This window comes from Giraffa tippelskirchi, chromosome 12, assembly GCF_054371585.1.
Source record: "Giraffa tippelskirchi isolate mGirTip1 chromosome 12, T2T-mGirTip1v1.2.pri, whole genome shotgun sequence".
In the NCBI taxonomy this organism is placed as follows: domain Eukaryota; kingdom Metazoa; phylum Chordata; class Mammalia; order Artiodactyla; family Giraffidae; genus Giraffa; species Giraffa tippelskirchi.
Window position 1 is genome coordinate 15,913,072 of NC_137286.1, and position 16,084 is coordinate 15,929,155.

General features: G+C 36.2%; 1 protein-coding gene across 1 annotated transcript in view; it reads left to right on the forward strand.

Moving 5' to 3' along the window:
• Positions 1 to 9,180, forward strand: part of LOC145529023 (uncharacterized) — a 1,122,255-nt gene extending 1,113,075 nt beyond the window's left edge. Inside the window, exon 6 of the mRNA XM_081548508.1 lies at positions 9,104 to 9,180. Within this exon, the coding sequence (XP_081404634.1) occupies positions 9,104 to 9,121 (18 nt within the window). The 3' untranslated portion in view covers positions 9,122 to 9,180. The remainder of the gene's footprint in view (positions 1 to 9,103) is intronic.
• The last annotated feature ends 6,904 nt before the right edge of the window (positions 9,181 to 16,084 follow it).

Genomic DNA, 16,084 nt, shown 5'->3' on the forward strand with positions numbered 1-16,084 from the left:
GAGTCATAAAAAGCATTTGATAAAATTCAACAGTAATTCATGATAAAAACTCTTGAAAAAGTTGGTAGAGAGAGAACATATCTCAACATAATAGAAGCTATTTATGAAAAACCCACAGCAATATAATACTTCATGGTGAAAAGCTGAAAGCCTTTCCACTAAAATCTGGAATAAGGAAGCCCACTTCCACCACTTCTATTCAACATAATATGGAAGTCCTAGTCAAACCAATCTGGAGAAGAACATGGCAACCCACTCCAGTATTCTTGCCTGGAGAATCCCCAGGGACAGAGGAGCCTGGCAGGCTGTAGTCAATGGGGTCGCAAAGAGTCGGACAGGACTGAGTGACTAAGCACAGCACAGCCATAGCAATCAGACAAGAAAAAAGAAATAAATGGTATCAAAATTAGAAGGGGATAGGCACAATTGTCATTATATGCAAATGACATGATACTACATGTAGAAAACCCTAGAGACGCCACACAAAAACTACTAGAGCTGATACATGAATTCAGCAAAGTAGCAGAATACAAGATTAACATACTGAAATTAGTTGTATTTCTTTACATTAACAATTAAATATCATAAAGAGAAAGTAAAAGAAAAACCCTGTTTGAACTCCTCCCCACCTCCCATCCCCCAAAATAAAATCTCAGAAATAAACCTGACCAAGGAGGTGAAAGACTTATATGCTGAGAACTATAAAACATTAACAAAGGAAACTCAAGATGATTCTAAGAAATGTAAAGATATCTCATGCTCTTGGGTTGGAGGAATTAGTAGTATTGAAATGGCCATACTGCTGCTGCTGCTGCTGCTGCTGCGTCGCTTCAGTCGTGTCTGACTCTGTGTGACATACTACTCAAAGCAATTTACAGATTTAATGTGATCCTATCAAATTCCTCAGGACATTTTTCAAAGAACTAGAAAAAATAATACTAAAATTTATATGGAATCATGAAAGATCCACAATTTCCAAGAAATCCTGAGGAAAAAGGACAAAGCAGGAAGCACACTGCTGCCCCTCCTTCCACCAAGACTTTAGACAGTACTATAAAACTACTATAATCAGAACATTGTGGTATTGGCACTAAGAGAGACATGTGTATCAGTGAAACAGAATAGAGGGCCCAGAAATAAACCCACATCTCTAAGGTCAATTAATTGTCAGCAAAAGAGGCAAGGATATACAATGGAAAAAAGACAATCTATTCAGTAAGTGGGCTGGGAAAGTTGGACAGCTGCATGTAAATCAATGAAGTTAGAATACATCTTCATACCATATACAAAAATAAACTCACAATGACTTAAAGACTTAAATATAAGACATGATATCATAAGACTCCTAGAAGAGAACACAGGCAAAACATTCTCTGACATAAATCATATCAATGTTTTCTTTGTTCAGTCTCCCAAGGCAATAGAAATAAAAGCAAAAATAAACAATTGGGACCTAATCAAACTTACAAGCATTTGTTCAGCAAAGAAAGCCATAAACAAAATGAAAAGACAACCTACCGACTAGGAGAAAATATTTTCGAATGATGCAACTAACGAGAGCTTAATTTCCAAATTATACAAACAGCTCACACAACTCAACAACAACACAAACCAAACAGCCCAATCAAAAAATGGGCAGAAGACCTAAATACACATTTCTCCAAAGAAGATATACAGATAGCCAAAAGGCACATGAAGAGATGCTCAGCATTGCTAATTATTAGAGAACTATAAATCAAAACTACAATCAGGTACCACCTCACACCAGTCAGAATGACCATCATTAAAAGTCTACAAATAACAAATGCTGGAAAGGGTGTGGAGAAAGGGAACCATCCTCTGCTGTTGGTAGGAATCTACACTGGTGTAACCACTATGGCTAACAGTATGGAGGTTCCTCAAAATATTAAAATACAGTTGTCAGATGATCCTGCAATCCCACTACTGGGCATACATCCAGATAAAACTGAAATTCAAAAAGATACATGCAGCCCTATGTTCATAGCAGCATTATTCACAACAGCCAAGACATGGAAACAACTTAAATGTCAATCGTTGGATGAATGGATAAAGATGTGGTACATAGATACAATGGAATACTACTCAGCTATAAAAACAGAATGAAATAATGCTATTTGCAGCAACATGGATGGATTTAGACATTGTCATATTAAGTGAAGCAAATCAGAAAGAGAAAGACAAACACTATATGCTCTCACTTATATGTAGAATCTAAGTAAGACACAAATGAATCTATCTATGAAACAGAAACAGACTCACAGACATAGAATACAGATTTGTGGTTGTCAAGGGGGAGGGGGAAGGAGGGATGAACTGGGAGTTTGGGATTAGCAGATGCAAAGCACTATATACAGAATGGATAGACAAGGTCCTGCTGCATCGCACAGGGAACTATATTCAATATCCTGTGATAAACTATAATTAAGAAGAAGCTAAAAAAAGAATGTATACATATAACTGAATCACTTCAGTGTACAACAGAAATTAACACAACATTATAAATCAACTATACTTTAATTAAAAAAAAAAAAAAACAACAGTGGAAATTGAAAGAGGGACATTCCAAAATCATAATATACATTTAGAGTAGTAGTTTTACTTTACATCTAATAATTAATAACTTTTAATTATGCTAAAGACAAAATTGGAACAGATATAGACCTCTGAAAAATAGGAATTTGTTGTAGCTGATAACAGATTATTTTTAAGTTTTAGGTATTATACTATTGATTGAAATCATACATAATTTGCAACTGAGAAAGAGTTGATTCATGAATAATATTCACCAAGATGATTCTCATTCCTTGGAATGGAGAAAATGTGGATACTGAAGTTGAGAGTAAATCTGTATCTTCCAGCATGATTGTCACAAAGTCATTCTATTTACTGGATAAGATAGCTACCAGAAAGAAAAAAAAAAAGAGAGCAAGAGAAAGAGAGATAACAGCCATCAAGCAAAAGCAAGCATGGTGTTTTGCTTTTAGTTTGTCATTTGAATACAATTAGTGACACCATCTTCACTATTTCTTTGTGGAGATCTTTTTGGTATGTCAGGATACTTCCCTAGGAGCAGTGCATCCGTTAACAGTAAAGAGGGTATACAAAACCAAAGTCATTAAATTAAAATTGGCATCACACTTCCTGCCCTACTCAACAAAATAGCTGAATTTAGAACATACCACTATGGATCAAAAATCCTGTTTTTAATGTAATGCTTTTCCATAACAGAAATATTTCTGAGACAGGGAAAGAAAGACATGAAGCCTTAATTGCTGCATGCTGCCTTGATCAAGGAGACTTTATGAAAATCAGTATTTCAAGTTTTTCTTCGCTGATTTAAAAGTTTTAACATTTTAAGATATTTCAAAATGGGTGAAAATATTATTTTCTTTTTTTAAGTGGAAGAGGAAAAGGAGAACCTCACAATTTCTTGTCTGAAGACAAATATTTGTTAGATCAGTCTAAAAAATGGAATTCATGGAAGCTGGGGTTTCTGGAAAGTAACTCCTTTAAGGCTATTCATGTTATTTTTGAGACTGGAATGAATTTGCATCTATACCTATAATTATAAATCTGTCTCTATCCATAGCAGGTTTAATCCTTTTTGTTTCTCTAAGAATTGTCTGTTCATATATGTTCTATAGTAAATGTCCTGCTTATGTTTCCTAATGAACTTTTCAACAAAGTGTAACATGGAATAAGAAAAAGCATACATGTCATAAATAAGTAGTGATGCAAATTCTCACACATATGTAACCAAGCACTCAGATAAGGAACAGAGTATAGTTTCAGAAGACGTATTTCTTCTTTAAATATAAGTCGTCTCTACTGCCTTTCAGCAAAGTTTTTTCTAGTTTGCAGCATAGAGATTCTGTATGTCTCTTTACAGATTGATGACTTTGGATGTTATTGTTAATGGACAACATTTTAATGCTATGTTAGATTGCTACTAGTTAATAGAAGTAAAAATTAGTTTTACAGATTGACCTTGTATATAGTACCTTGTCTTATCCATGTATAAATTCTATCGTTATGTAGATTTTTAAATATTTTCACATACACATAATAAAATATGCTTCAGTTCAGTTCAGATGCTAAGTCGTGTCCGACTCTTTGCAACCCCATGGAACGCAGCACGCCAGGCCTCCCTGTCCATAACCAATTTCCAGAGTTTATTCAAACTCATGTTCATTGAGTTGTTGATGCCATCCAATCATCCCATCCTCTGTTGTCCCCTTCTCCTAATGCCTTAAATCTTTTCCAGCAACTGGGTCTTTTCAAATGGGTCAACTCTTTGCATCAGGTGGCTAAAGTATTGGAGTTTCAGCTTCAACATCAGTCCTTCCAATGAACATTCAGGACTGATTTCCTTTAGGATGGACTGGTTGGATCTCCTTGTAGTCTAAGGGACTCGCAAGAGTTTTCTCCAACACCACAGTTCAAAGCATCAATTCTTCAGCCCTCAGCTTTCTTTATAGTCAAACTCTCACATCCGGAAAACCATAGCCTTGACTAAGTGGACCTTTGTTGGCAAAGTAATGCCTCTGCTTTTAAATATGCTGTCTAGGTTGGTTATAACTTTCCTTCCAAGGAGCAAGTGTCTTTTAATTCCATGGCTGCAGTCACCATCTGCAGTGATTTTGGAGCCCCCCCTCAAAAAAAAAGTTTTTCCTAATTTATTTGCCATGAAGTGATGGGACCGGATGCAATGATCTTAGTTTTCTGAATGGTGAGCTTCAAGCCAACTTTTTCACTCTCCTCTTTCACTTTCATCTAAAGAGGCTCTTTAGTTCTTCTTCACTTTCTGCCATAAGGGTGGTGTCATCCGCATATCTGAGGTTATTGATATTTCTCCTGGCAATCTTGATTCCAGCTTGTGCTTCTTCCAGCCCAGCGTTTTTCATGATTTACTCTGCATATAGGTTAAATAAGCAGGGTGACAATATACAGCCTTGACATACTCCTTTTCCTATTTGGAACCAGTCTGTTGTTCCATGTCCAGCTGCTTCCTGACCTGCATACAGGTTTCTCAAGAGACAGGTCAGATGGTCTGGTATTCCCATTTCTTTAAGAATTTTCCACAGTTTGTTGTGATCCACACAGTCAAAGGCTTTGGCATAGTCAATAAAGCAGAAATAGATGTTTTTCTGGAACTCTCTTGCTTTTTTGATGATGCAGCAGATGTTGGCAATTTGATCTCTGGTTCCTCTGCCTTTTCTAAATCCAGCTTGAACATCTGGAAGTTCATGGTTCATGTACTGTTGAAGTGTGGCTTGGAGAATTTTGATCATTACTTTACGAGCATGCGAGAGGAGTGTAACTGTGCGGTAGTTCAAGCATTCTTTGGCATTGCCTTTCTTTGGGACTGGAATGAAAACTGACCTATTCCAATGCTGTGGCCACTGCTGAATTTTTCAAATTTGCTGGCATATTGAGTGCAGCACTTTCACAGCTGCACTTGTGGATTTCAAATCGCTTTTAGGATTTGAAATAGCTCAACTGGAATTCCATCACCTCCACTAGCTTTGTTCGTAGTGATGCTTCCTAAGGCCCAGTTGACTTCACCTTTTGGCGATGTCTGGCTCTAGGTGAGTGATCAAACCATTGTGATTATCTGGGTCATGAAGATCTTTTTTTTGTACAGTTCTCTGTATTCTTGCCACCTCTCCTTAATATCTTCTGCTTCTGTTAGGTCCATACCATTTCGGTCCTTTATTGAGCCCATCTTTGCATGAATATTCCCTTGACATCTCTAATTTTCTTGAAGAGATCACTAGTTTTTCCCATTCTATTGTTTTCCTCTATTTCTTTGCATTGATCACTGAGGAAGGCTTTCTTCTCTCTCCTTGCTATTCTTTGGAGCTCTGCATTCAAATGGGTGTATCTTTCCTTTTCTCCTTTGCTTTTCGCTTCTCTTCTTTTCTCAGCTATTTGTAAGGCCTCCTCAGACAGCCATTTTGTTTTTTGCATTTCTTTTTCTTGGGAATGGTCTTGATCCCTGTCTCCTGTACAATGTCACAAACCTCCATCCATAGTTCATCAGGCACTCTGTCTATCAGATCTAGTCCCTTAAATCTATTTCTCACTTCCAATGTATAATCATAAGGGATTTGATTTAGGTCATACCTGAATGGACTAGTGGTTTTCCCTACTTTCTTCAATTTAAGTCTGAATTTGGCTATAAGGAGTTCAAGATCTGAGCCACAGTCAGCTCCCGGTCTTGTTTTTGCTGACTGTATAAAGCTTCTCCATCTTCGACAGCAAAGAATATAATCAATCTGATTTTGGTGTTGACCATCTGGTGATGTCTATGTGTAGAGTCTTCTCTTGTGTTGTTGGAAGCAGGTGTTAGCTAAGACCAGTGCATTCCCTTGGCAAAAGTCTATTAGCCTTTGCCCTGCTTTGTTCTCTACTCCAAGGCCAAATTTGCCTATTACTCCAGGTGTTTCTTGACTTCCTACTTTTGCATTCCAGTCTCCTATAATGAAAAGGACATCTTTTTTGGGTGTTAATTCTAGAAGGTCTTGTAAGTCTTCATAAAACTGTTCAACTTCAGCTTCTTCAGCATTACTGGTCAGAGCATAGACTTGCGTTACTGTGATATTGAATGGTTTTCCTTGGAAACAAACAGATCATTCTGTCATTTTTGAGATTGCATCCAAGTACTGCATTTCAGACTCTTGTTGACCATGATGGCTACTCCATTTCTTGTAAGGGATTCTTGCCCACAGTAGTAGATATAATGGTCATCTGAGTTAAACTCACCCATTCCAGTCCATTTTAGTTTGCTGATTCCTAAAATGTTAATGTTCACTCTTGCCATCTCCTGTTTGACCACATCCAATTTGCTTTGATTCATGGACCTAACATTCCAGGTCCCTATGCAATATTGCTCTTTACTTCCATCACCAGTCAAATCCACAACTGGGTGCTGTTTTTGCTTTGGCTCCGTCCCTTCATTCTTTCTGGAGTTATTTCTCCACTGATCTCCAGTAGCATATTGGGCACCTACCAACCTAGGGAGTTCATCTTTCAGTGTCCTATCTTTTTGCCTTTTCATGCTGTTCATGGGGTTCTCAAGGCAAGAATACTGAGGTGGTTTGCCATGCCTTTCTCCATTGTATCACAGTTTGTCAAAGCTCTCCACCATGACCCGTCCATCTTGGGTGGCCCTACATGGCATGGCTCATAGTTTCATGGAGTTAGACAAGGCTGTGTTCCATGTGATTAGATTGGTTAGTTTTCTGTGATTGTGGTTTTCAGCCCATCTGTTCTCTGATGGAGAAGGATAAGAGGCCTATGGAAGCTTCCTGCTGGGAGCACTGACTGAGGGGGAAACTGGGTCTTGTTCTGATGGGCGGGGCCGTGCTCGGTCAGTCTTTAATCTAATTTCCTGTTGATGGGTGGAGCTGTGTCCCCCCCCTGCTATTTACCTGGGGCCAAACTATGATGGAGGTAATGAAGATAATGGTGACCTCCTTCAGAATATGATTAAGAAAGATTAATAATATAATATCAAAGAACAAGAAGTGAAGCTAAAGAAAAATATGCAAATGAAGCATGAAGAGACAAGAGAGTGGGAAATACAAAAAAAGAATTAAAAGATAGTAAGGATGTAGTGAAAAAGTCTAACTTAATTGTGCCTGGATAAAATAGGCAAGAGAAAATGAGGAAGAAGCAACTGAAAACCATATTTTAGTAAAAACTATGTCAAATCAAAAGCAATAAAATAATCTTAAAACCGAGAAAAAAGGCAGATCACTTTTAAAGAAGTAACAGTGAGATCATGTGGTTTACCTGGACAATGGAACATAAAACACAGTGGAATTGATTCCTAATGCCTAAATATAATGTGACAGCCTATAATTTTATACACAGTAAATGTAACTTGAATGTGAAAATAAATCTAATTGCAATAAAATAAATCAGATTTTGATACAAGCAGATTCACATTAAAGGACATACTCATTGGCATTCTTTAGGTCTAAGAAAAATGACAAAAAAAATTATAAAGAAAAAAAGAAAGATAAATATACTTGCAAATATACACACAAATGACTTAGGAAAATTACCAGTAATGACTTGGCTGTGCATGTGTGTGTATGTGTGCATATACATGTACACATGAACTATACAAAGTGGCATATAAATTGGGGAAGGATTAAAGTATTATCTTTGTGTGTTTTCTTTAAGAAGGAATAAACATTTACATAGACTTTAATTTGGGGGTGCATAGTATAATCTCTGGGCTTCCCCAGTGGCTCAGTGGTAAAAGAATCTGCCTGCAATGCAGGAGATGCAGGTTTGATCCCTGTGTTGGGAAGATCCCCTGAAGGAGGGCATGGCAAGCCACTCCAGTATTCTTGCCTGGAGAATCTCATGGACAGAGGAACCTGGTGGGCTACAGTCCATGGGGTTGTAGAGTCAGACACAACTGAGTGACTAACACTTTCACTTTTCACTTTTTTATGATAACAGATGAATTTACATTTCTCATGCATACAATATAAGTTTTAGGGGAAAGAAATCAACCAAATATTAATAAATACTGATAAAGAGATATAAATAAATATTAGTTCACTCTTACAACTGGCCAGAGACCTTAGTGGGAATTCTCACATAATTTGATTATTTCTGAAAGAAGTTATAGATTCCTGGGGAAGTGGACAGTTTCATAATAGAAAGAGGGAAATGTTTAAACGGTAACAAGAAATATGTATTACAGATATAAACAAATTCAAAGAAAATATGATTAATTACTGTAACTTAAATCTCATGCCCCATAAGAAAAATGGAGACCTACTATAGCAATTTAGCTGACTTGATCCTCCTTTCCTCCAATACATGAAGAACTACTGCCTGAAGGGGATAATTATTGCATGAAGATAATGAGAAGTAAATTTGTATCCTGCAACTTAACATCAAGCTTAGGTTTCTGAGATACAGTGTCCAACAGACAGTCTAGCCAAATGAATATTCTATATCCTAAATAATAATTAAAAAAAAATTAACTTCTAGTCTGTTCTTCTGGTCTCTATACCACTCACTCACTCATTTCTTTTTTTTTTTTTCCTTCTTTCAGCCAAAGTTTGTTAACTGAATGTTCTGAACAAGGCACATGTGATCTCTGGAAGCAATATATTTCCTTCTCTCCTGGAAACTTTTGGTTCTGCAAAATAAAATGTTCCCCCCAAATCTTGCCATTTATGAATAATGCATGAGACATGGGACTTACACAGAGAACAAAAGTGCTTTTATAAGCCTATCATTTATTCTAAAATCTTTACTCTTCAGATTTAAAATTCCATATGTTCAAATATATAAAGAAAGTATTGCCCAGTAATTTTTACTAATATCTTTCAGAAAAAGAAGCCAGAAAATACAGAAAAGTTAACAATCATATAATCTGGGATTTGAAATCTTGCATACTATCAATGGACTATATGTGCCATTTTTTGTTTTGGAATTGATGCAAATATGGTCACTGTCACTAATTTTATAGCTGGCAAGTTGATAACACTATACATATATGAACTGGGGTCTCAGAACTGCCCAGAAATTTTATTTTGCCCTCATACAACTTCATGGGTTCTCTACCTTTAATCCTAAAGCTGTCCCTCACCTACCTGATTCCCAGCATACAATCTTATTTTATGTTCACCTAAAAGGCAAATGTCATTAGCTAAGAGTTTTTTTATCTTTCTGACATAAAATCTCTAAACTGATCTGTATCTGTAGCTATGTTCTTTATACCTCTGGCTGTGTGTGCATACTAAGTTGCTTCAATCACGTCTGCCTCTGTGACCCTCTGCACTGTAGCCTGCCAGGCTCCTCTATCCATGGGTACAACGGATGGAATGCCTTCTTCCTGTCAGGAACCAACAGTGCCATGGATCCTCACCACTAATGAAGTCTCACAGAAGTGACATGAGGTGTTATAGGCTTTCCTATATCTTCACCCTCTATGCATCTATTACATCAGTCCTTGAAATCACCAATTTTCAGTCTGATCTTATGGCCAATATACTCACTGATCCTGGTTCACAGCCATAAGGTTTTGTAGGAATTGTCTAGATATAGTCTTCCTTCTTTTTCTGATCTTCCTTTTTTTTTCCCAGTCACATTTCTACCCAATCTAAACCGGCTTTTACTCTTACAGTGCCATCTAAATGGAACTTTTTTATGATCTGTGTAGGAAACATCAAGTGAAATACCTGCTGGCTCATTAAGATTCTTTCAGTAAAAATTTCTTTTGTCCTCTGGTATCTCCTGGCTAGGGCTGATTAAAATAAGTGCAGAGTCAGCTAAACAAAGTGAACTATTTATAAATCTTTAAATGGGATTTAAATACTTAAATAGTGAGATATAAAAACTAAAAACTGTTATTGACCAGTCCTTCCCCAGAAATGTCCATAAGATCCTCCTACTGAAAGACCTTGGGGCAGCTCATGTTTGTATTATCGTTGGCCTTACTTTGCCCTTGTTTTACTTTGATGGACTCTTAAGCAAATATAGATTATAGCCCAAACAAAGACACTTTGGAGATTTAGTAGGAATGCTATTAATCATTATATCTAGAGAGCCTGCATAATCAGGAATCTCCCAACAACAACAACAAAAAAGGAATATGGCAACTTTTCTTTTTTGTTTCAGTCAGTCATTTTCTGTTGCATGCCATCAAACATATTAACTTTTGAGGCCCTTCATGTTGCTAAGTATAATGGATACTTCAGTCATTACCTGAGTTTACTTTTCAGCAGCATTAACCAGCACAAACTGCTACCCCTCCTAACACTCTCCTCTTGGCTTCTACATTTGCTTTTTTCTTGCTTCTTCTCAGTGTCATTTGTAGTCTCCTCACTGTAGAGGGAGAACTTTTCCTGGGTCTTTTGCATTTCTGCACATCTTGTGGGAGGCACGGCTGCTTTTTGTTTCACTCTGCTTATACAAGGATATGTGTACAGCAAGCAACCTTGGAGGATCAGGAGACTGTCTTAATCTGGAGGTATGCTTATTGTACAGGATAATAAAGGTATTGTCTCCCTCCACAGCAAATGGCAGGAAGACTTCATTCTTTATAAAAGATTTCGGTTCCTAATTTCAGGGTTTCTGATCTATAACCCAGGCCAGCACATATATAGGCATCAATCCAGGCCCATTCTCATGACCTGTGGGATTTGGGGGCTAAGGAGAATTTCTGTAAATATGCTGACACTCATGGTACTTGCTAAGACAAGGGTAATAAAGTGTACTTTTATAGACTTTATTGATCGAGTCAGAGCCTAAGGTTTTCTATCAGTATTAATGAAATTCCTTCAGGCTAAATTTTTAGCTTAAAATGGGGCACAATCACAGACCCGTCATAGTTTTTTAATTGACATACAATACTGTGTAAGTTTAAGGTGTATAATGCATTGATTTGATACATTTATATATTACAGTATGATTACATTACCTAACGTAGTGTTAGCTACAACCTCCATCAAGTCACATAATTATCATTTCATTTTGTAGTAAGAATATTTACAATCCAGTCTCTTAGCAACTCTGAAGTATAGTTGACCCTTGAACAATCCTGGGGTGAGGGGTTCCAATCTTCTGCAGTTGAAAATCTGTCTATAATTTTACAGTGACTCTGTATCCATGGTTCCACATTCTTGGATTCAACCAACTGCTGATTGGTTGACTCCAGATTAGTGCTGTAGTACGGACTGAGTGGAAAACCTCTTTATATAATTGGACACTTCAGTTCAAACCCTTGTCCAGCAACCACTGTATATAATACAGTATTGTTGACTATAATAATCACAGTGCTATACATTTGATCTTCAGAATGTATTCACTTTTTAACTGCAAGTCTATACACTTTGACTGAAATCTCCCCAATTCCCTCATTCCTCAACTCCTAGTAACCATGATTTTAGTCTCTGTTTCTATGAGTTCAATGACAAAAACCATGATATCACTTACACATGGAATCTAAAAAAGCCTGCACAGCTCTTGACACTCATCCTTTCCGGACTCTCTATAGAGGGTAGTTCCTCAGGGACCCACTCTTCTCCCATTCTGTTAGCTCCTGGGTGATTCCATCCACCATAAATCCTAACATCTATTTTGTGTTATTGATTACTAAATTTCTATCTCTCACCTTCATTCTTTCCAAAGTTCCAGATGCATGTACTCATCACAAAAATAAGATGTTCCAGATTTAACCCTTGACTCCCTTGAAAATCTCTGTATATGCTGCTTCTTTACTCATACTCCTTGGAATATGCCAAACCTTTTCTTATTCCCAGGATGTTCACATGTGTATCCTACTGCTGGAACGACCACCTGTTAAATCTTTACCTGGTCATGCTCTACTATCCTATAGGTTTTCTTGCAGAAAAACTCTTCTGACGATTCAACATAAATTAGGTCCTTCATTTTTATTCAGGTCCTCCCACCCCACACACAAAATTTATCATTTGTCATTGTATATTTATTTGTGTGGGGGTAAAATTGTCATGATCACCATGCCTGTTTGGTTTTTAAGCTGAGTGAATTTAGAAAACATATGCTTTCTGTCTGATTTTCTCATTCATTCTCAGTGCCACACCTAGTGCTAGACAAAATAGCTTATTATTGTTTGTTGAATAAATGCAGGCAATAGATGTTTTTCACTAAAACTCTTCTAAGATCAGCCTATCCTCCCTTGTTTACAGGAAATGGATATGTTGTCTAATTTGTCACCTAATTTTAAAATATTTTAATTTTCTTTGTGTTAAAGCAATTTATTATTTTTTTTCTGGTCCATTTAAAAATACATAGAGAAAAATGCAAGAGAAAGAAACTAGTTATCATTCCTCCATTCCAAAAACACAAATTAGGTAAAAACAGTAATTTGTCACAGAAATTAAATTATCAAAGTCAAAATCTCTAAGTTTAACCAGGGTAAAATCTACAGTATGAAAAAGACTTATTATGCAAATGTTTTGTCACTGTCAGTCACACATTAGGATTGACTCTTTTGTGTTAGAGATCTTTAGGCTCATTTTTCTTGATTAGTTAGTCATGCCATGTAGAAATTACATTTTTTTACCTTTAAAATATTGAAGGTTCTTTCATATAAACAATAACATATATATTAAAAATAATAGTCACTGATTCTTATTACCCAGTACAATATTTTCTCTTAGACATTTTCTTTTTAAAGGCAAACATATTACACCTTATTTAAATTACACGGTCCAAAGTTAGATGTTAGTATAAGAAAAAACTTAAATAATTTTAGATATTCTTTCCTAAAACCAGAGAGAAAAAAACTAAGAATGCAAAGAAAAATCGAATTCAAAAACATGAAATGCAACCCTGTACTATTAGAGTCACAAATTGTTGCTTTGAAAGACTAAAAAAAGTACGATGATCTTATGTACATGATTGCTCTACTTATACTTCCTTGAAGATTGAAAAATTAAAAACTGCAAAGCAGTTTACACCGTAAAAGCAGATGATGTATAAGAGCCACTTAAGTTGCAGAAGTACTACCTGTCATTATATCTCCCTCACCACTGAGAGAAATTAGGTGTTTGAAAAGCAATAATGTGCCTTTTACTTGGAATGCTCAGCCTTTAATTTCCTCTCTGTGGAGTAGCTCTAATGTGATGGTGCCTGTCTCTGTTTAATCTGAATATTATACTCTTTCTTTATAAAAGTGAAATATAAAACCCTAAGAAATCTTTTTACAATTTGCATTTATGCTGTCCATTAAAAACATAGCACTCCCAACCATTTCCATTACATACAAAAATATGTTTTCCTGCATTTTAAATCTTTGTAATAGGACATTAAAAAGGATTCATTCTTCCTCAGCTTCTATTGAAATGTCAGTGAGACAGAATTAGATACCAAAACGATTGTGAAACCAATATGCATATGGAGCCTTTCGGAGAAAAGGATCCACCACTTTTGAGTTCTAGCACCTCCCCCAAGAATATAAAAATTAGATTAAAATTTGAAAAGGGGAGATTTTGTAAAATAGCTCTATGAGGCTCTTATCTTACTGGTCAAGGCTTGGAAAAATTAGAACATGTAAATATGTCCATCTCAGTCTAGATCAAGGATTCATGGCTGAGCCACATCTTAAAAAGCTATAGTGGAATTATGGATGGATGTCTGAATTCCAACCCCTCATCTATTTCCTCAGGAATTCTAGAGTGGAGATTAAATGTTACAGGTATCACTGATTTAGCAACAGAGCCCAGATAATTTCCAGAGTTTGTTGAATTGTTGAATGTTTCCATTGGATCTTTTGTCCATGGTGGGTTACTATGAGCCATTTTCAATAGAGCTAAGTGAATCTTAGCAAAAAGAGGTTTTGTTCCACTGAATTACCCAGTAGATGCCAAAGAGGTCGGACACTACTGGGTGACTTTCACTTACTTACTTATGAAAAAGAAGGAAATTCACTGTTTATGAAAACATGGATGGTCCTTGAGGACATTATGCTAAGTGAAATAAATCAGACAGAGAAAGATAAATACTCTGTGATTTCACTTATATTTGGAATCTAAATAACAAAACCAAAAACCAAAAACCAAAAACAGAGATACAGAGACTAGACTGGTGGTTGCCAGGGGCTGGGTTGAGGGTGGGTAGAATGGGTGAAGGTGGCCAAAAGATGCAAACTTCTAGTGAAAAATCCATTAATTGCTGGAAAAGTACATCATTTACAGCATGATAATAACACTTAATAATACTGTATTGTAATTTGAAGGTTGCCAAAAGAGGTAATTCTAAAAAGTTCTTATCACAAGAATATGAATTTTTAACTATGTGTACTAAATGAATGTTAACTAGACTTATTGTGGATCATTCCAACATGTAGAAATATTAAGTGATATGTTATACAATTGAGAGTACTATGATATTACAGGTCAATTATATCTCAATTTTAAAGGTTAAATAAGTTAAAAAATAAAAATACATTACATAATTCAGTAAAATTTGACATAAGATTAACGTGAAAAAACAAAAACATAAGCAAAGTATTTGAAGCTATTTTCCTATAGAACAGGTAGAATTACTGTAAAACACATCAACTTTATTCAAAGAAACTACTTTGAGAAACCAGCCTTTATCTATGTAGTGAATTATATAAAACATATTTATAGGAGTTTGTCACATTTTAGTATTACCTAAATAGAAACTTTATTATTTTTTCTTCCACTTTTATTGAGATATATTTGACATGAAGTACTAAATAAGTCTTAGAGACAGAAATGGCAACCCACTCCAGCATTCTTGCCTGGAGAATTCCACGGACAGAGGGACTTGGCAGGCTACAGTCCATGGGGTTGTCAAGAGTCGGGAATGACTGAGTGACTAACACAAACACACACTAAATAAGTTTAAAGTGTAGAGCACAATGATTTGACTTATGTACCTCATGAAATGATTGTCCCAGTAAGTTCAGTGGGTGTCCATCATCTCATACAGACTTAAATTTTTTAAAAATAGAAAATAAAAACTGTTTTTCCTGATTATAAGAACTCTTAGAATTACTCATAACAGCCTTTTATATATAACAGATAGCAGCATGCAGGAGACCTGGGCTAGATCCCTGGGTTGAGAAGATCCCCTGGAGAAGGGAATGGCTACCCACTCTCAGTATTCTTGCCTGGAGAATTCTGTGGACAGAGGAGCCTGGCAGGCTGCCATCCATAGGGTTGCAAAGAGTTGGATACAACTAAGCAACTAAGCGCACACACACCAACAGATCTTACAAATGGAAGTTTGTACCTTTCAACTGCCTTCATCCAATTTCTTCTCCCCTTACCCACCCCACCCACCTCTGATAACCACAAATCTAATCCCTTTTTCTATGAGTTAGTGTTTGTTTTTGAATTATGATTGACCAATGACATTGTTAGTTTCTATAAAACTACTAGTAATTTGGCATTTTATACATTATAAAATGATCATCACAGTAAGTCATTACCATTTGTCACCTTACAAAGATAAAACACAATTATTGACTCTATTCCCCACACTGTACATTTCGTACCTGTGATTCATTTATTTT